Source organism: Psammomys obesus, unplaced genomic scaffold (genome assembly GCF_907164565.1).
Source record: "Psammomys obesus unplaced genomic scaffold, mPsaObe1.curated_primary_1811, whole genome shotgun sequence".
Lineage (NCBI taxonomy): Eukaryota > Metazoa > Chordata > Mammalia > Rodentia > Muridae > Psammomys > Psammomys obesus.
Window position 1 is genome coordinate 673,091 of NW_026590435.1, and position 21,490 is coordinate 694,580.

A 21,490-nucleotide genomic window follows, 5' to 3' on the forward strand; every position below is an offset into this window, starting at 1 on the left:
GAGCGTGAGGGTGTCGCACGCCGCACTATCGCCCGAAGGCTGCTGGGAGTTGTAGTCCTCAAAGCGTGAGGCCCCTTGGAAATGGGACAGAGTGAGGAGGGGAGGGGCGCTGTCACGCACAGCATGCTGGGATGCGGCCCCAAGCCTGTCCAGCCTGTGGATGAGCCGGTGAGGCTGCTAGGTCGTAAGGATGACAGACGGGGAGTAGAGAAGGGTTGGTGAAAAGCCACCTTGCTAGGCATTGCAGGAAGAAAGGCGGGATAGCGCGCGGGGCATCCCGGGAGCAAGGGCCGGACCGGGCTTGGGCGCGGGGCATTGTGGGAGGTGGACGCCGCTTAGGGTTGGGTAGGTAAGTTGAGGGGGAGGGGGAGGGAAGGGTGCACAGCTTAGGGAGTGGAGTAGCACCGCTGTGTGGGTTGGTCAGGCCTGGAAGGGCAGCGGAGAGACGGGCTGGGAGGGTGTGGAGAGATGGGAACTGGATAGAAAGGGGTTCGCAAGAGAGAGAAGGCTCAGCGGGACTTGGGGGTTGGGGAGGGCCAAGCATTAGGGGTGAAGAAGCACATCTGATGACAAGCCCAGAACGAAGACACACGTTGAGAATTGTAGCTATTGCTGGAAAGAGGGCTATACAACTTGGCCCAGGAGGAGAGTAAGTCTTAGGAGGAGTATGAACCAAAGATGATTGCTGACATTTCTGAGTTGAATTTGCCACAAGTGCCTGTAGGGATGCCTGCAGGCAAAGAATCCGTAACTGGACATGAAGAGAACCCATGGCGATAAGAGCATCTCTGGGAAGCAGAAGCCACAGGTCAATGTAGCAATTCCAGGCAGTGTAACACAGGGGCAACAGTTGCACATCTGACATATCTAGGGAGAGGGAAGCGAAGGTGTATGAAGAATATGCCTGGGATGAGAGGGTAGATACAGGTTAGACTCGTGGGAAAAGGGAATTCTAGATAAATGTGGCCACTAGAAGTTATCACCAGGGGTAGAAGACACATTGGAAGGAGAAATCTTAGCTAGAAGCTAGGAATACGTCTACGGATATGTCCACAGCTAAGCTAAAGACAAAATATTTGGACAAAGTGATTCTACTTGTACATAGAGGTCACATCTAAGTCAGCTAGGACTAGAATTAAAATTGATTAAGGGTCAACTGAACCTAGGAAAGCAACAGGTGGACCACAAAAATGGGATGAGAGTCCTGTCTAGAAAATAAACAAACCACTTTTTAGCCCAGAGATCTATCTGAGGCATCAGTAGCTGATAAGACAGTCTATAAATAGGGAAAATGGGTAGAGATTGGTATAATGTCCAACTCTTCTCCCCCACTTTCATTCAGGGCCCCAGGATGGAGCTGACAGAACCCCCACCAGGTACAGCAGTGCAGAAGGAAGAACAGGAATTGTTGGATCGAACCTTCTTCTCTTGGGCTGAGTTCAGCCACTTCTTTGACAAGTGGTGCCAGCAGCGGCTGGTGGTCTTCTCGGTGAAGAGCTCCACACATGTGGCACGCAGCCCCTGGGCCAACACGCCCCCACTCTACAGGCTTATCCACGTGCTCAAGTACAGCTATGTGCTGCTGGTGTGCAAGGATGTGCGCATGCCCAACCAGTCCACAGTGTGGTGCGTGAGCCTGAGCTGTGACCCTGCAGGGGGAGGGGAACAAGGAGTGATCTAGACAGAGAGCTTCCTATCCATAGATTCAATACCAGGGAGAGAAGCCCACTGACTCTGTCAAGTACAGAGAGGCTAGTTGGGACAGATTCAAGGAAGGACGCTTACTGAGACAGAGAGAAACCAAACCAGGAAATAAATATACTAACTACAAAACAACCCAGGCTTGATATACAGGGTCTACTAGTGAACATCAGAGAGAGTGAGGGACACAATGAAACAAGGTAAAAAGAAATAGAAGAATTGGTTCCACAAATACTAGAGCTAGCCAGGGTAGTTAAGAGAGCCAGGTTTTGCACACCTATGAAAAGCAGCCTTGAAGGCTGAACTGTGAGGAAAGCCATAAAAAGCTATCTCTTCAGTGTAAAAAACAAATAGAGCTATTAGTCTAGCATATTTAGACTAAAATATGCCTATCTATAACTTTCTGACTAGCCAGGAAGATTGATGTTAAAAGAATAAGCTTGCAGGTAGTTCCTGGCAAATGGGTAGTGCCACCGAAGGGGTGGTTGATAGTCAAAAAGAGTCACTTAGGGCTAGGGGAGCTCTCACTGATAAGTCTTCAGTCTTCCTTGATTATAGGACAAAACAAAACCATGCTTCTGTATAGTAAATGGTCAGCTGCTGAAACAAGCCTTTCAGTTCCTGTTTGTCCCCTATTCTACTTCTCTTTATTGAATCATACTCAGAGTTATGCTTGTTTTATCCTGCCTGTCTGATACCTGTGTATGTGAGAGAGAGAACATTAGTTTGAAGCCATGGATAAGAGCAGAGTGCTTCAGAATACAGGCTCTGTATTTGGACTTCCAGGCTACAGCTCTACTGTTTACTGGAGTGGGATACCATTGGGCAGTGAGTTTCACACCTCCAAACCTCATTTTTCACATCCCTGAAATGGGGCTGTCACATGTATACCTGCTTCTTAGGACCATTGTGTGACTATATGTGCATGCGTAAGAAGGGATTTACCCCATGCCTGACATCCAGGGCAGCCAGTTAAGTGATAGTTGTTACCAAAGTGGGGCTATAAACTTGGGCCTGGTGTCTACCTCTGATTATAGTCATGGAAGAAATAACTTCACCTTCCTGGGCCTCAGTTTAATCATTTGGAAAACAAGGAACACAGAAATGTCTATGTAATAGGTTTTGAATAAATGAATTAATACCTGTTAATTGTTTGGAAGGGCATCCCACATGGAGTAAGCACTCCACAGCTGTTCCTACCTGAGGTATTTCAACATTTGCTGTGGAGCTATGCTCTCGATTGTTCCTTATTCTAGAACTGGAATTCAGAGTAGCGTCAAACATGTCTTCTCACAACTGTCTAGAGTGAGCACTTGCAAAAGGGGCAGATTTAATCCAGAATTTACCTTTGCTAGGAGGAGCCAATTCAACATTTAACAGCCATTTACTGAGTACCTTTTATGTGAATACTGCATGTTTAGAGACCAGAGTTGATTATCTGAACCACTCAGAATCTAACCAAGGAGACAAAGACTGGAGGAATGGAAAGAAGAGAGAAATTGTAGATAGCCACATATTGTAGTGAGAATCAAGTTGAGGGTAGAGATGAAAGGTGGAGAAAAGGAAAGTGGTCCATCCACTCTACTTCAAATCTTTTTTTTTTAACATGTATTTACTTTGTAGGAAATGGGGACCATGCCACAATCTAGGCTTGGAGGTCTGAGTACAACTTGAGGGAGTCAGTTCTCTTCTTCCAAATGGGTACGAGGGATCCAATTCGGGCCCTTAGGCTTGGCTTGACAAGCACCTTTACCCACTGAGCCATCTTATATTTGAAATCTTAGGGGTGGTTCTAGAAGGTTTCTTAGAAGAGATTATTAAAAAAAACCAGTCCTTAGAAAGTGTTATTTATATCCTTATTCAGGTGTTTAACACATGGTGTTTACTATCTGTAGTTACTGTCCCAGGTAGTCTACAAATGCCAGGAAAAGCCATTGGACAGGTGTTGCATGGCTGTAGAGAGAGAACATGGTCCTGAATTTGAGCCTGATGACCCACTGAACAGAAACATTGGTTTCTAAGTGGAGAGCTCTGCGGTGGGGGATTAGCTAGTTTGGGGGCTGTGACTTGAACTCATCATTTCTGAGCTCTTGCACTTGCCCTACTCAGTTGCTTAAAGCAGGGCTTCTCTGGTGACACAGTCCAGGGACAGGCCATGGGTTGAAGTCTGCAGCAGGGATAGTGTAAAAGTTGGGACCTGTCAGGGCTGGGTCCAGGGATTAGGGCTTCATCCTTGGGATACCAAGGAGTTCCAAAAGGCTGTGAGCAGTCAGTGCTGATTTAGGAAAGTCTCACCCATGTGGGCCTGGCCTAAAGGACGGTTGAAAGGACAAGGAGTATGTACCTGGGGATTATTTTAGTAACCCACTTTCCAGAGATTCGGTGACCTTATGTTACCCTCTATATACCTCCAGCTTTCCAGCACCAGTGTTGTTTCTCCTAATATATTTCTCTGTAGGATAGTATTCCTTAACCCTTCCCAACATACCTCAGCCTTCAAAAACAGTCCATAAAATCTGCAAGATTATGTCAGGCCAGTGAGATGGCTCAGTGAGTAAAGGAGCCTGCCACCAACCTGACCACCTGAATTTAATCCCAGGGATCCAGATGGTAGAAGAAAAGAAATGGCTTCCAGAAGTTATCCTCTGAGCCCCACATATGGCCTGACACTTTTTTTTTAATTTAATAAATATGAGGGGAACACTAAACAGGTGAAAACTGCATCCTTTTGGAAGAGAAAAATGTTTGGGAATAACAACCACCATTTGTTAAATATTTAGTCACCCTCTCTCTAACCACTGAACACCTTTCATCAAGCCTGGAAGAATGGCAATATGTCAGGCCCAGTTTCCAGATCAGAAAACCAAGGCACAAGGACCCATACACACAGTGCTGTGGGAAAACTAAGACTTGGATCCCACAGTCTTGATTGCAAAGCTCATGCTTCTAATTTCTATCCTATCTTGCCCCACCCACCTGTATTTCAATAATAAATTGTCAGTGTAGGAGTCAATTGTTCCAGTACCCTGGTGGTCTCTTGGTTCTGGGGATCAACCCATTAGTCCAGTCAAGAAAGTTGTTTTGTATACTTCATTTGTGCAGCGTATGTCTTTTTTTAATTTATTCACTTTACATTCCAATTGTAGCCCACTCCCTAATCTTATCCTGGTCCCACCCTCCTTCCCTTTTTCACCTTATACCCTTCCTCCCCTACCAACTGACCTCAGCCTATCAAGTCTCATCAGGACTGGCTGCTTTTTTTTCCACCGTTCCTGGCAAGGCACCCCACCGGGGGAAGGTGATTGAGGAGCAGGCAACAGAGTCCCAGTCTATGTGTCTTAAGATGTAGTGGGGTGCATCCTTCACACTGTCACCCTGGTATGTCTTGGAATCTATCCTAGCCTGGTGTTCATCTGAAAGGACTTCGTAAAGGAGGTGTTGCTGGTGGTATGGTCTGAAGGAAGAGTAAGTCAAGAGAATGTTTAAAAAAAAAAAAAAGAAAAGAAAAAAGGCAAAAGATGTTTCATGACAGAGGAAAGAATGCTGGTGGCTGTAAAGATGGGAAAAAAGTGAATAGTCCAGAGACACTTTGAAAACATGACAGTTCAGGGTATGGTGGTAGGTGGTTTTGATGAGATGAGAATGGTCACTGAATGTGTTGCCAGGTGGTTAGGTGGGATTCAATGATTCACTTGGTATATACAGTTGTCTTTGGTATCTGTGCATTGATTCTAGAATACCAGAGTCCACAGATGCTCAAATTGTAGCATTTTCATGTAACCCATGTATATCTTCCTGTGAAATTGAAGTACCACTACATGATTTATAATAGCCTGCATGCATGTGTTTAACTCTGTTGTACTGCTGGGGAACATGACAAGGAAAGTGTGTACATAACACAATATAGATGATTTGGGGGTAGAGGTTCTAAGTAACTTTGATTCTTATTTGGGGCATCTGCAGTAGAACTGATGAGTGTGGGGAAAAACACGGTAAATATTTGCTGGGCTTTAAGGGCTATGTACAGCTGTAAGTGACCAGGGTAAAATGGGTAATTCCTATCCACATGGAGTTTGCACTCAAGGTTGCTGGTATTACCCACCCGTTTTGCTAAAAATGGCACATTGAGTCATTTTGTCATGTGAGACCCCACAATGGATATGTGTTTTCTGGCAAGATGGGTGCTTCACTGATATGGTGGCATCCCCTGAATGAAGATCTGACATAAAGGCAGAAACCACCCAGTCTCAAAGTGACCAGACCAGACTCTAGCAAATGACTATAAACTCACCCTAGAAAATAGACTGGGTGCAATCTTGGGAATGTGCCATTTTTGGTAGATCAAATATAGCTGCATGTTGCTTTCAGCTAATACCATTGTGGGCCCTATATGTTTTTTTTTTTTTATAGGAATTTTCTGATTCCAGCACTGAGGCAGGGAGATTGTTAGTTCAAGGGCAGCCTGAGTTACACAGCATGATTCTGTCTCAAATACCAAAATGTATTACATTTCTAACTTCATATTATTATTTTAAATAAGGGAGAAAGTCAAAGTCAAATTATTTAGTTCCTTTTTTTTCCCTTTTTAATCTTTCGGGTTTTTGAGAGTACATGTAGGAAAAAAGAAAGAGGTGTCTCATGAAAGTTTTTCATTATGCTGTTGATCCTAAAGACAATCAGCTATCTCAGGAGTGATTTGGAGACAATGAAAGACCATTTAGGGGGCATTCACTACTTACATTTACTAGACTACCAAGGAACCATAACTTCCTAACTACATAACAGAATCTTTATGTTATAAGGGCCCCCAAGCTAAGAAGCTTTTGGGCTCCATCCAATCGGAAACTCATTTTTATAAAAATTTTAATGAAACACAGCCACACTGTTCATTTGCAAGCATTTGCATATATTTTCATGTATCTGTTTGCAGTATATCTTCTATCTGACCCTTAGCAGAAAATGTTTGCCAACCATTCTATAGGTAAAACCTGCAGAAGTATCATACTACTCCATAGAGAAATACTGCTGAACCCTCTTTCAGGAGGCTGTCAGTTTAAATATTATGAAAATACTGTTTTGTTTTGTTTTGTTTTGTTTTGTTTTGTTTTGTTTTGTTTTTAAGATACTGGGATCAAACCCAGTTATTGATTTGTATTTCCTATTCTCATTAATTCATTACAATACTGACTATAACTCCTGAAATTGATTTCATGCAACAGGCTGTCCTCTGCAGTTTGAGAACCACTGTTCCAATCTCACTCACACAGAGAGGTATCAGAGTATCTGCTGAGGCTAATGACTGCAGGGTTATATCATGGAGCAATAGTTAGCAAGTGAAAGCCTGGGAAAATCTAACAATCTTCAAAAGAAGCACAGAGAGTGTCCATTGTATTTCTCTTCTATTTTGGTTTGGTTTAGTTTTGGCTTTTTTTTTTTTTTGAGACAGGGTTTCTCTGTGTAGCCTTGACTGTGCTGGAACTCACAAAGATCCACGTGCCTCTACTTCCTGAGTGCTGGGAATAAAGGTGTACACCACCACTGCCCGGCTTTGTCCTCTATTTTGTAACCAACTACCACAAGAATGGTGACTTACACTCTTTTTTTTTTTTTTTTAGACAAGGTCTCATATAGAAGTTTGTGTTTGAACTTACTATGAGTAAGTTTGAACTTACTATGTAGCTGAGGGTGACCTTGACTTTCTGATACCCCTGGAGATGCAAGGACAACTATTCTCTAACCTTTTAGCTTCTGTATCCCACACAAGTGCTTTGGTTCCTTTTCTGGGTCTTTCACTTTCTCCTCTCCCTTGTAAAGATCCTGGTGATCTTTTGGCCCCTCTTGGCCACTATAATCCAGAAATGTCTCATCTCAAAAATACTTAATTTAATTACATCTGAAAAGTCCCTTAAACAACAGTTGGTGACACATAGTTTTGATGACTAGGATGTAGACAGTTGTGAGGGACTATCAATTTTCCCACTAAACTACTTCCCCAGAGTATAACACACATATAGGAAACTATACACACTATGAATGTTCAACATGATGACTTTGCCCAAAGTCATGTGTAAAAAAGCCTAGAGCTCCTGTGAGTCTAAGGCCAGCCTAGTGTACATAACAAGTTCTAAGACAGACAAGGCTACACAGAGAAACCTTGTATTTAAAGGGAAAGAAAAAAAAAAGCTCAACCAGTTCCACACATCCTCTCTCCTAGGATTAACCACTCAAAACCCATTGCTGTCTAGTCTAACAGTAGAGGTGAACTTAGTCTGCCATTAAATACAATGTATATGGGAACCCCAAGATGAGTTGCTCTTCTATTCCTGGCCTTGTTGAGGTACATCCATATTGGAGATGGTAATGATTAGTTGGTTCTTAATGTTGTTTGGTGTTACTTTTTTTTTTTAAAGAGTATATCAAAGTTTTCTTAGTGTGTGGCTGTTTGTCTGGGTGTCAGATTCTGGCTGGTATATATAGTCCTGTTGTATACATACCAATCAGTGTCTCTTGGTGACCACATGCAGGCAGTCATGTTGATTAGGATTGTAAGGTATAGGGCTGGTACCACCCTGGCTCTTCAAAGTGTCTTTTATCAGTGTCAGGAACTACATAACTTGACATATGTCTTGACTGACATTTCTTGTCAGTCTATTCTTGAAGATTTTTTTTCTTTTGTTGGTTTATTTAAGAAGGGGGCTGGCTGTGTTGACCAGTCTAGTCTGGATTTCCTGGACTCAGGTGACCTTCCTACCTCTAGCCAGAGTATACAAAGCTTGGAAGCAGAAAAATGCCATCTATTGCTTGTGGCTTTGAAAACATGGCAAGGCAAAATACATAATTACAAGTTGTGGTTGCCTCTGAGGACAAAGGGAAGGGAGAATTCATTAAGGTCTCGTCTGGATATGGTTTTGTGAAACCAAAAGGAGATACAAGACAATCTGAAGTGTTTTTATAGGATTTTATTACATTATTTACTTATTACATGTGTAGCAGTCAAAGAACAATTTACAGGAGTCCGTTTTCTTCTTCCAACATGTGGGTTCCAAGGATCCAACTTAGGTCATCAGGCTTGGTGGCAAGTGTCTTTACCCTCTGAGCCATCTCTCTAGCCTCTAAAATATTTTATTGCAAAAAATTTCTGGCAGTAATATAACAAGGTATGAGGTTATTTTGAACAGATCTGGGGGTATAGATGAAGACTTTACCAGTGTGTAGTGCTTACTTTATTGTAGGTGCTGTTTCAGTCTTTTGAGGGTTTTAAGCATACCAGTTCTTTATCATCCTTTCAAGGTTCATATGAGGAAAAGCTTTATCACTTGCCTTTTACTTTACAGAAAAAATGAAACAGAAACGTGTACAAATTCACCCAGCTGGTATATTCTTAAGCCTCTCCACTCTAACCTTGAAATTTAATGGGGGTTATGGGGTAGGGTTGGACAAACTGAGAGAACTAAGGCTGCACCAAGGGTTGTGACAGAGGTGCTAATGGTTCCCCCTGCAGGCCTCCTCAGCCCAGCTGCCCGGCCTTCATAACTGTCAAGCTGAGCCCTTTGCGGGATCGACTCGTGGTGTCTGAGTGCCAGCTGACCCACTCCCACCCTGCCTGCCCACGTGAATTCGCTTACCATTTCCGCCCGGGTCACTTACTGTCCAATGCCTGCCTGCCGGTCCGCATCACCAACCAGATCTCCAAGCAGTTTGTAGCCCCTGCTGATGTGCGCCGCCTGCTGTCCCACTGCAAGGGCCCAGACCATGGGGTCCTGGATGCCCTGCAAGTGCTCGAGGGGCTCTTCCGCACAGATCCGGAGGCCAAGGTAAGGTCTCACAAGAGGCAGCATTGGGCTGGAAGACCTACATTGTCGGATTTCGTTGGTCATTCATTCTTTCTCTCACCACACATCATTCACTCATCAGTTTATTCAGTAAACAACTGCTAGGGTGCTTAAGGTGCAACAGCAGAACATTTTCTGCTGTGAACCGTCCAGCAGCAATTTTCTGCTTTGTGCAAACTCTTTTATTCTGCATTGCATTATATTGGAGACATGCATGGATGATTAGCACTTGAAATGCAACCGGTACCATACGGATCTGAGTCCATTTTAATGGGCTGAACATTAAATTAAGCATATGTGGCTGTTGGCTGCTTTGTAGAAGTTCTAGCGGCAAAAACAAAATTGCCCACATAGGTTATCATTTGAGTACTAGGAAGAAGAGGACCCAATCAAGGGAAGATAAAATCTAATTTTTTTCAACTTAGACTATACAAATGAAAAATATATACTCAATTGTTTAATGAATGGATCCAGGATATGCCCCTGAACTCTCTACCCAGGCAGCTGTGCTATATAATGAGATGGAGTGCAACCTATTGTAAAGCAGTAGAAACTGAGGGTGTGCAAAGAGATTGTAATGTGTTACTGTCTGTTGTTTATTTTTACACTCCTAGGGCTAGAACTTGAGGCCTACCACATGCTAGACAAATGCTCTCCCACTGAGCCTTATTCCCCACCCATCACTAGGGGAGTCTAGTCAAGTATTCTCCCACTGAGCCATGCTAGGAACCCTTCACTGGATTCTGGGCAAACATTCTACCTCTGAACTTCATCTCCAACCCCAACTTTCTGTACTAAGTAATTTTATTTCTGCTATCCCGTATAGTAGCTGTTGGCCTCATATGTTCTTGATCATTGAAACTGACTCTAATATGATTAAGGAGCTGGAATTTTTGTTGGTTGGCTCTTTGACTGTTTGGTTAGCTTTGATTTGTTTGTTTGTTTGTTTTTTTATTGTTGTTCTTTGGTTGTGGTGGGGGTACGTATACATGAGGTTAATGGTTTTTAAATATATTTATTTTTGGAGAGTGTGTATGCAAGTGTACCCATGCCACAGCTTACATTCAGAGATCAGAGAACAATTTATAGGAGTCAGTTCTTTCCTTCTACCATATAGATCCCAGGAATGGAACCTTGGTCCTCAGTCTTGGCTGTGAGTGCTCTTACCTGCTGAGCCACCTCACTGCCCATGCCCTCTAATTTTTGAGACAGACTCTCACTAAACCTAGTCATTAATTTGACTAGGCTAGCAATCTGGCCAATGAACTTCAGGGATTTACCTGGCTCTATGTGGGTTCTAAACATCTAAGCGTAGGTCCCTATACCTGAGTGGCAGGCAATTTACCAACTGTGCCATTTCCCAAACCCAAAGCTGGAGTTTTTAAGTAATTAAATTTAAACAGACCTCTTCACGTGCAGCTTTTGTATCAGGTAGCACAGAGATGTACATGTCCAGGTAAGTTTGCATATTCTAAATATATATATTCTATATATATATATATATATATATATAGAGAGAGAGAGAGAGAGAGAGAGATAGATAGATATATTTAGAATATATAGATATATTTAGAATATATAGATATTAGAACATATCCACTGCACAAAGCTATAAGTTCACAAGATTTCCACTCAAGTGTACTATGTATTTGGACCTTAGTCACCACTCACATCATCCTCTCTCCTCCTCCTCATGTTATACTCCATATCCTCTTTCCTAATAACCCTCCTTGACTTTCATTCTGTGTATTTTTTATTGTACCTATGAGAGGAAAATTCTATTTCAGTCTGACTTGTTTAATATGTTCTCAAGGCCCATCTTTGTCCCTGTAAATGACAAATGACCCAATATTGTTCTTTTTTGGCTGATTAAAACTCCATTAATCATAATCCTCCCCAACCTGCACACACGCACCTACCACTCAACAATATTGTCTATTCTACACATCATTTGCATCTTTTTTGTTTTGGTTGGTTGGTTGATTGGTTGGTTGGTTGATTGGTTGGTTGGTTGGTTGGTTGGTTGCTTGGTTGCTTGGTTGCTTGGTTGGTTGAGGCAAGGGTCCATTGTAGCTCAGGCTGGCCTGGAACTGGCTGTCTACCTAAGGATGACCTTGAACTCTTGATCATTTAGCCTCTACCTCCTGAGTTCTGGGAGTACAGTAGTAGGCCACCATGCCTAGCACACAAATGGTTTGTCTTACCTTGCATGCTGAAGAATGCCAAATGTCAACATCTTTCCTTCTTTCTCTGGGGCTTGGTCAGGTCCCCTAAGAAAAGTCTTCCTACCTACTGATTGGGGGTGAAGGCTAGGCTGCCAGAGTCTATCAGCTATGTGGGGAAGAGACTGGAGCTGGCAGTCAGCATGATGCATGCCAACCCTGCATGGAGCTTGGAATCTCCCTCCTTCATCCTTAGGTGGGCCTGCTGTCCCCAAGGCCAGCAATTTTTCCACTTACCCTGTTTACAGAATAAACCTCCAGTCACTTGGAAAAGTGATAGCCTGAGGGGAGAAGAGAATCACAGGGTTTCCAACAGCCCTCATCTGGTCTTATGAAAAAATCCTGTATTGGCTGGTCCTGATAGGACTCTGCTTTTGGGTTCTAGTACTCCCCATCAGCCCACTTAGGGTTCATAGTTTTTGTGGGTGGGATGATGATCAGTTTCCTCACCTGCTTTCCAGTTTCTAAGGTAAGTTTTCCAACTGTCATCTTCTCTCTCTTCCCTGTCTTTAGACGTTGAGAAGAGAGTGAGGTGCTCAGTCCATCCCCTTGCATAGTCTCACCCAGTTTCTTTCACTTGTAAGTTCTTTTGAAAGAGTTCTATATCATAAAGCATATCATTACTCTCAAAAGAGTTCTATATTATAAACACTTCAGTAATCTAAAAAGGAGTTCTTTATTGTCATCCCAAGACTAGATACACAGCATTCTTATATTCCTTTCACTTTGCACCAGTTTTCTAAGTAAGAATGCTTTGGCTTTACATCACTATCCTGAAATGTCCAAGGCCATAAACTTACAAAGTAAAGAGGCTCTTTTAGTTCACAGTTTAAGGGATTTGGGTCAAGAACCAGCAGCCTCATTGCTTTGGGCCTCTGACATAGTGGTACATCATGTGGGAAGAACATAGCAGAGCAAGCTGCTCAAGGCCCTGGCAAGGAGGGAAGCAGAAAAGCTGCAAGGACAGGTGGGGGTCAGAGCTGCATACCCCCAATGAACTAAATACTGCCCATAAGGCTCCAAGGAGTACCACATGAGCATGAGCCTTTAACACACACACCATTGCAGGACACTGCTGATACTGTAAAGCATAGCAGAGATTGTTTTTGGAAATCTCAGTACCTGACCCTTTTCTTTATATTTCATTGAAAGAAAGAAAGTCATGATGCTACCCACGTGCAAAGCACATAAAGAACAAAATACTAAGTGCCCAGGATGGAGAAAGCTGCAGTCACCTGTCATGGTTTAAGTGTGAAATGTTCCTTTTAGGCTCATGTGCTTGAACATGTGGTCTCAAGTTGTAACACAATTTTGGAACATTGTATAGTCTTTACAAGGTGAAGCATTGCTAGAGGAAGTGCAGCACTGAGGAACAGTCTTGAGACTTTATAGCCTAGCCCAACTTGCTGTCAGAGCTCTGCTTCCTGGCTGCAGTCACAGGTTACCAACCACTTCACAATCCCCTCACCCCTGCTGTGAAGGACTGTAGCTTCTCAAACTGTAAGCCAAAATAAACTCTTTCTCCCTTCAGTTGTTTCTTAACAGGTATTTGGTCATAGTGATTGGAGAAATAACTAGCACATTTTGGCAAAGGACAAAGACAGGGGCCATGTCATGAAGACTTTCCCCAGATTTTGCCAGTGTTTCTACCACATCAGCCATCTTGGTGGAGGGGGTTGGCGCTGTGGATAGAGTCAAAGCTGGCAACTTGTTTTGTTGCAATTAATATGTCCTAGACTCTTCCCATACATTGTGGCTGTGTTGTTTATTGGCTGTGGCATAGTGAACACGTTATGAACAGGTAACTTAGTTTCTTGAAGCCTCAGTTGTTCATTTGTAAATGGAGGTAATAATAACAGACACTACTTACAGGATCATGAGGTGAGGATTAAATATGTGTATCAGAGAATGTGTGAACTTTTCCTCAGGAGATAAACAAATGCTTATTCTCCTCAGATAGGACACCAACAACATACCCAAGATGCAGTTCCACCCAACTCTAGCTTAGTAAACCCGTGAGTTTATTTAGGATTACAGAAGCAATTTACAAGGAGCTACACAACTGAAGAAAATGTCTCTCTCCTAGTAACCGGTAAAAGCCTACACATCTTTGAGGAAGGGCTATTCCTCATGAGCCACTCAGCACCATCATGGGCCCAATCTTATGTGGGTCTCAACAGATAGAGTGTGTGTTTGTGTACAGCTGGTAAAATGTAAAGAGGTAAATGTCATGTCATGCCTAGATGACAGTGTTCCACAACAGTGAGATAGAGACAGAAAGAGAAAGAATACAGAAAGCAAGAGGCCCTGTATATGTAGAAATTGTTGGGCTGGAGAGATGGCTCAGAGCTTTAGAGCACTGGCTGTTCTTCTAGAGGTCCTGAGTTCAATTCCCAGCAACCACATGATGGCTCACAAACATCTATAGTGAGATCTGGTGTCCTCTTCTGGCACATATGCAGACATATATGCAGGCAGAACACTGTGTACATAATAAATCTTAAAAAAAAAAACCACATACACACACAAAAAAAGAAATTGTTGTAACTCCCTCATTTTCCCCTTCAGGACAAAGTGGAGAGTAATATCTGATCATGTGAAAGGGAAAGGGTGTACTTGCATATAGGAAGGCATGAGTGGCAGTGGTGAGTGCTGTTTCTTGAGCTTTTCCATCTCTGAAGATGCACCACTGTGCACAAAGCCAGAGCCTGTGAGTCTGGCCTTATGCCCAAGCCACATAGACTCAAAGCCTTACTCTGCCAGTTACTATCTAGATGACTGCAGGCAAGCAACTGGCCTCTCTGTGTCTCTGCTTCCTCCTCTGAAAGAGGGAGGGAGTAATTACAGTATATGCCTTGTGGGATTATTAAAGGGTTTGGAGGAATGCCTGGTAGAGAAGCTGCTTTGTGCATGACTAATGTTCCTCAGCACTTCATTCACTGAGAAGCATCAACTTAACATGTATTTATCTTTGGTTTTCTGCCTGTCCCACATATACCCTCTACAGTGCACCTTGTTTATACTCTTTCATGCCTAAAGCAGTGCACTGCATATCATGCTTGTCCCAAAAATATTTGGAAGAAAACTAAACTAGTGTACAATATATAGTCCCACCTTCATCAAATGTCAGCACACCCACTGCCACCTACACATCTCTTCCAACTCTGCCCCACCACTCCTAAAGGCCTGAGCCTTTCTTCTAGAACTACCACTTGCTAGCCCCAAGACTTGGGCAAGTCACTCCTCTAGTCTGGTTGGAGACTTTTTGGCCACTCTGGCTTTCAGTGACTCACTAAGAGTCATAGAACACAGAAAGCATGTTATATTCACAATTAACTGTTTATTTAAAAAAAAATGACACAGCTTAAATTGTATTGTAAACAGCTCCATGTGGCTATGCTACTGGATACAGCAGGTGTGGGTTGAATATCTTTTAAGTAAATTCAGTGTAAAATAATGGAGGCTGGAGGGATGAACCAGTGGTTAAGAGCACTAGCTGCTCTTCCAGAGAACCCAGTTAAATTTCCAGCACCCACCTGGAGGCTCACAACTTTAACTCTAATTTCAGGGGATCCAACATTCTCTTCTGGCCTCCAAGGGCACCAGCCACACACGTGATATACAGACATATGTGATACAGACAAAAAACATACATATAAAATAATAAAAAGTAATGTCGGAAAACATTGTAGTCAACTGAGTCAATGATAAATTTATTACATGTTTTTTTTTCCTAAAATATATTGAATCTCAGTACCCTTTGGGGTACTAAGTATATGGCTTTATGGCTAAGAAAGCAATATATTTCTCTTTTGGACTCTATCAAGCCTATTTGCTAATAAATAACATTTATTATTTACTATTATTACTAAATAAATAATAGGTTTGGTTGTGTGTGTTGCATGTACCTGAGCATAAGGGTACACGCGTCCATACAGAAGCTAGAGCAGATCACCTGTCTTCCTCTATCACTATGTTATTGCCTTGAGACAGGATCTCATGCTGAAGTGAAAATTGCTGTTTTCATTTAGTCTGGCTGTCTCCAAGCTCCCAGGATCTGCCTGTCTTTGGTTCCCAATGCTGGGGTTACAATCAAACAGCTGTGCCCAGTTTTCTGTTTTCTTTTTGTTTTGTTTTGTTTTTTATGTGGGTGCTGTGGATTTGAGTCAGGTCCTTATTTTGACTGAGCCAGCTATTCAAGTCTGTCCATACTTTTTTTAGTAGATTTTGTGAAGGCTGAACATTATCCACTGTTTTTAAAATAGTCTTGCAGAATGAGGTTGAATTATGAAAGAATGGCTTTGGAGAGGTCTCTGATTAAATTGGATTCAAATCCTGTTTTCACCAATGCAGGTTATTTCTTATGGAAACTGGCTGAAGGATTCCCCAGCCACTGGCCCAGAATGTAAAGAGATCTGGGGCTGGTAATGTAGCTCAGTTGGTAGAGTGTTTGCTTGAGTGGCTCCCTGGTTCCATGCCCAGCACCTAAATATAAACCAAGAGTAATGGCACAGGCCTGCAATCCCGCATCTTAGAAGGTAGACACAGAAAGATCAGAAGTTCAAGGTTATCCTTGGCTACATAGTTTGAGACCAACCTAGGCTACATGGAACCTAGTCTTGGGGGTGAGATGGGAGTCCTTGAGCAAATAATCAATATGGTCATTGTGAACTTGGACTCTTAGAGTACTTATCACTTCTTAATAATGGGGATATTGCTTGCACCAAGCAATGTACAAAACTCATTAATGCATTCCATCCCTCTAGTCCCAAGACTTACTGTGGACATTTTTATAGATGAGATGGAGGTGAAGCAAGCTGCCAAAAAACACTCAGCCAGAAAGAAGTGAGTGCAGGACCTCAGGCTGGGCAGTCTGGTCTAGAAAGCTTTGTTTTTTTTACTGCTGCTCCCTCTCTCAGGGCTGGGAGGAATGAACAGTCAGTTCCTAGAAGAAGAAACTGAGGCAGAGAGGTAAAATCAAGCCATGAGGTGGGTCAGGGAGGCTCAAATCAAGATCATCTAATCTGCCTCCACAATCTGCTGCTTATCAATGGCCCTCAAACTAATGCAGCGGGGACTCCATGGGAGGCTTGTCTAAGCAAGTTCAGAGTCTCAGCTCCAACAGGCACGGGGAGGTAGAAAGGGATTGGGGCAGGGGGAGGGGGGCAGGATTGTGCAGGTGGCTGTTTGTCTGTTGCAGTTCCTGCTGTCAGCAGTGGTCCAAGGCCCTGGTGTAGACTGCTGCTTGGTGCAGGAAGGACTAATAACATTCTGCTTCCAGCAGCAGCAAACAGGACTCAAAAGTATCACAGGGGCTAACAATGTCACCAAGTCCCAATATTGTGACATTGGATCAGGGTGTCCTGGTCGCAAACCCCAGAGAGCAACTAGGTTACAAGAACATCTGATTTTTATTGTCTTATATGCCTCTTGCCAATCAAAAGATTCTATGCAAATCTATGAATGAATGGATTTTCATTTCTGCAGAGGACCAAGCTTGTATCCTGGGAACAGGGAAGGTCATGCACGTGCACGCGTACTCACACACGGTGTCCCCTGACCTCTTTCTTTGCCTCCCTGCCCATGCCTGCAGGTGAAGCTGGTGTTCGTGGAAGACCAAGCGATGGTGGAGACGGTGTTCCTTCTGACATCGCGCACCAGGGCGCTGCTGAGGCGTTTTCCGCGCATCCTGTTGGTGGACCGACTGCCTGGGCTGCAGGGCGCGCTAGACTTAATGGCAGTGCTGTGTGTAGACAGTGCTGGACGCGCGCGCCAGGCTGCCTGTTGCGTGGCGCGCCCCGGCACGCCGAGCCTGCTGCGGTTCATGCTGGTCTCCCTGCTGCAAAGCGCTCCCGACGTCAAAGGCCGGGTACGCTGCCTCACAGCTGGGCCCGAGGTGGCCGGGCAGCTGCGCGCAGTTCGCCAGCTGTTACCTTGTGCACGTGTGCAGATCTGTCGCGCTCAGGGTCTGGAAACACTCTTCAGTAAGGCACAGGAGTTGGGCGGTGCCAGCCAGGAGGATCCAGACCTGTGGCCACTCCTCTGCCGCCTAGCAGATTCAAAATCCTATGCAGCATACAGCGAGGCTCTGGCTGAGCTGCGCTCACAGGCTCCAACTGCCTTCATCAGATACTTTGAACACAACTGGGCACCCCGCCACGACATGTGGGTTCGTTTCCGGGCCTATGAAGCAACCCGTGACCTGGATGCCTGTGCTCTAGTTCGGGGTCATCGCAGGCGACTCCTGCGCCGCCTCAGCCCCTCACACAGTGTGGCTCAGTGCCTTCGCGACCTAGTGGCCATGCAGTGGGCTGATGCGACTGGAGAGGCAGCCTCTGAGGGTGTTAATGGTGACAGAGTGTTGTTGGAGAGTGAGCCCAAGAATAGGATGGAAAAAGAGAAGGTGAGGTGTGCAGAGACCCGCAACTGGGGAAGGGCTGGTCAGGAGAGTGAGAACGGGAGAGGATTGCATCTGAGAGATGGGCAAGGAGTTTGGTTGGAGAATCAGAAGGTGAGGGGGCCTGAAGGAACAGGAACCCAGCTGGAAAAAGAGCACTTGAGAGGACCAGAGGTCAGAGACTGGAGGGGAACCCTGATGGAGGATGGAAGAGTTAGGGTGCTAGGGCCCATAGATCAGGGAGGCACCCAGATTGAGTCTGAGAAGGCCAAGAGTCTTGAAGGAAACCCCTGGAGGGACGTCCAATTACAGCAGGAGAAGAAGGCACGTGCACTAAAACCTCGAGACTGGAAAGGGCCTCAGTTTGAAATGGAGAAGGGGCTAGACATTAGAAAGTGGAGGGAGGTTCATATGGAGAAGCCGTTAGAATTGTTCCCTGAAAAAGGAGATCAGAGAGCACTCCAGTGGGGAGGCGAGGGGCAGAAAAGGCCAGAGGTTGCTGAGGAGAGAAGTGGGAGAGTTCGAGTCAAAAGGAGACGGGGCCTGGAGGACATCGTTGTTGTTCATTTGGAGGATACAAGAGCTACAGGCGTAGTGAATGGAGACAAAGGGGGACCCCAACCTGTGGGGTCCAAAAATGGAGGAGAGCAGATGGAGATTGGAGATCCTGGTGAGAGGCTTTCAGGGGTGGGGAATGGTGTACCATGCATCACCCCTGTGCGGACTGTGCCGGAGGGCAATCCAGAATGGGCTGTGACCAGAGCTGAGTCACTGGCCACAGAGCAAACAGTACAGAGAGGAGGTGAAGAAGGCCTAGGGGAACCAAAGAGGCTTTGCTGCCCCTGTAGAGATGAAGGAGTAGACTGTGAGGCACTAGCCAATTTCCGAGCAGCCTGTGGGCCAGAGCTGGGAGACCTAGTGGCAGAGGAGCTGGCCTTTGCTAGGCAGCATGGGACCCGTGGTTTCCACTGGACTGGAGCTGGCTTTGCCCTTAAGGATGGCGCCTCAGACTTCTTCCTGGATGGGGCCCTGACTCACTGCAGCTGCTCGATCCATGCTGCCAGACGCCTACCTTGCAGACACCTCTTTGCTGCTCGTCTCCTCACAGGGGCAGCCTTGTTCCACATGGACCTGCTCAGAGATTGCTGGGGGAGATCTCAGGAACCCTGACCCTGTGTATCCCTGCCTGATACCCTCCGAATGAAGGGCAGGAACATATTCTTTGATCCCAAAGATAATAGGGCTCATGCCCAGTGGGCCACCCCAGCCCTTCTAATCACCTCCTGAGACATCTAATGACCTCCTCTTGGCCCTCTTCCTCTACACCCTAGGGAATGCTGGCCGTGATCTCTGAGATCCTGGAATCACACCTATGGGAAGTGCTAATGGCCAGAGCACATTGCTCTGAGGAAGAAAGGAATGAATGAGGAGAGGTGTAGATAGGGTCAGCCAAAACAGAAGACAAGAAAGGGACAGAGATGGGGCAGGGAGAGGCACAGTGGAGGTCACAGAAAGAAGCTAAGCTATGGGGGCACTAACAGGAGTAAAGACTGAGAACCTTAGGGACTACAAGGCTGAAATGGGAGAATGAGCAAAACTGAAGAAGAAAAGGTAGAAGGAGACCTCTAAAGGAGAAAGGGAGAAAAGATAGAAGGGAGGGCAAGAAACAGGACTGCAGAAGTGAAGCACAGAAGAGGGTGGTTAAGGGGAAGAGACAAAATTTTAAGGAGATGGCAAAACGAAGAGAAGAAGATGATAGTATGACTTGGGGAGTTGGCCATTTCTCAGGGGAGATGGCTCTCTGGTGGAACAAGCTAACTACTGCCTCAGAGCGAAGGGAAGTAACTGAACAACTGTGCTTGGAGATTGGAATAAACAGCATTATTTTGGTCTCCAGTGTAAGTTCATGGCTTCTGGGGGAGTGTGGGGGACACAGATCCAGAGGAAAAATGAAATGGCCCAGCACCCCTTTATTCTTTTTGTCAGTGAACTTCTAGGGCCAGATGAATGGAAGACTCACAGTATATTACTAGGAAAACTGATGGCTCATCCTTCTGAACCACCTCACAATCATGGCAATTTCCAGACATCTAACCATGCCAAAGTCTTCTCAATAATTTGAAAATGAACTTTTGGCCAAATTCTGGCCAATGGAGTTTTCTCAAATGGAGGCAGGACTCCTAGGAAAGATTGTCTTACTCCTAAGATATTCCAAAATGAGATGATTCTAGGCCTGCTCACCCACGAACTACCTTAGACAAGTGTGGAATGAAACCTACACTGAGGAGGAGCAGAAAAATGGGATCTGAAGACCTTTTAATGTCAAAGAGATGGCTCAGCAGGTTAAAATTTTAAAATGATTGCCTTGCAAACCTGGTGATATGAATTCAATCCCCAGGCTCCCAAAAGTTGTTCTCTCACCTTCACACACATACACAGAACAACAACAACAACTGTGTTTTGAGATTGGAATAAACAGCATTATTTTGGTCTCCAGTGTGAGTTCATGGCTTCTGGGAAAGTGTGGGGGACGCAGATCCAGAGGAAAAATGAAATGGCCCAGCACCCTTTTGTCCCATTGGAGTACTCAGTGCTGTGGGTATCCACTCAGACACAGGTTTAAGCCAGTAGAAAGTCTTTATTAGCTGGCCAGTAACCACACTAGGATAGCATAAGATACGAGATCTCAGTGTAGCCCCAGTCTTTCTGAGGCTGAGCCTTTAAGTACTTTCTTTGCTTCCATCTTTCTTTCTTTCTTTCTTTCTTCCTTCCTTCCTTCCTTTTTGTTTCTTTCTTCTTTTTCTTTTAATGAAAGGGTTTCTCTCTGTAGCTCTGGCTGTCCTGGAACTTGCTATTATGAGAGTGACCTCAAACTCAGGAAGATCGGCCTGCCTCTAGCTTCTGAGTATTGGAATTAAAGGCATGAGCCACCATACCTGACTTTTGATAACCTTTTAAATTTTTTATTAATTTTTATTTAATGTGCATTGTTGTTTAGCCTGCATGTATGGCTGTGAGGGTGTCAGATCTTGGAGTTACAGACATCTATGGGCTGCTAGGTGGGTTCTGAAAACCCTGGTTCCCTGGAAGAGCCATCAGTGTTCCTAACCACTGAACCATTTCTCCAGGCCCTTGATCACCTTTTTAATGAGATAGATAAAGAGAGAGCAAGAATGCGGAATAGATAAATAGATAGATAGACAGACACATAGATAGGTAGAGAGATAGAGAAGAGAGGGAGCTCGAGAGACAGTTCACTATGTTATGTGGTTGGAGAGGTGGGACAGGATCTGTGAGGAAGTGGAAAAGGAGAATGAATATGATCAAAATAAATCATA

The 21,490-nt window shown here is 44.5% G+C and overlaps 1 protein-coding gene across 2 annotated transcripts; it reads left to right on the plus strand.

Moving 5' to 3' along the window:
• Window positions 1–80: 80 nt before the first annotated feature.
• Window positions 81–20,643, plus strand: Zswim9 (zinc finger SWIM-type containing 9). 2 transcript variants are annotated; one of them, XM_055607390.1, is made up of 4 exons: window positions 81–168; window positions 1,343–1,626; window positions 9,203–9,515; window positions 17,349–20,643. In XM_055607390.1, exons 1-4 carry the CDS (start codon window positions 82–84, stop codon window positions 19,320–19,322), a joined length of 2,658 nt encoding a protein of 885 aa, XP_055463365.1. In that variant the 5' UTR covers window position 81; the 3' UTR covers window positions 19,323–20,643. The 2 variants fall into 2 exon arrangements, with proteins under 2 accessions (XP_055463365.1, XP_055463366.1); XM_055607391.1 differs by lacking the exon at window positions 81–168 and adding an exon at window positions 326–349.
• Window positions 20,644–21,490: the final 847 nt, after the last annotated feature.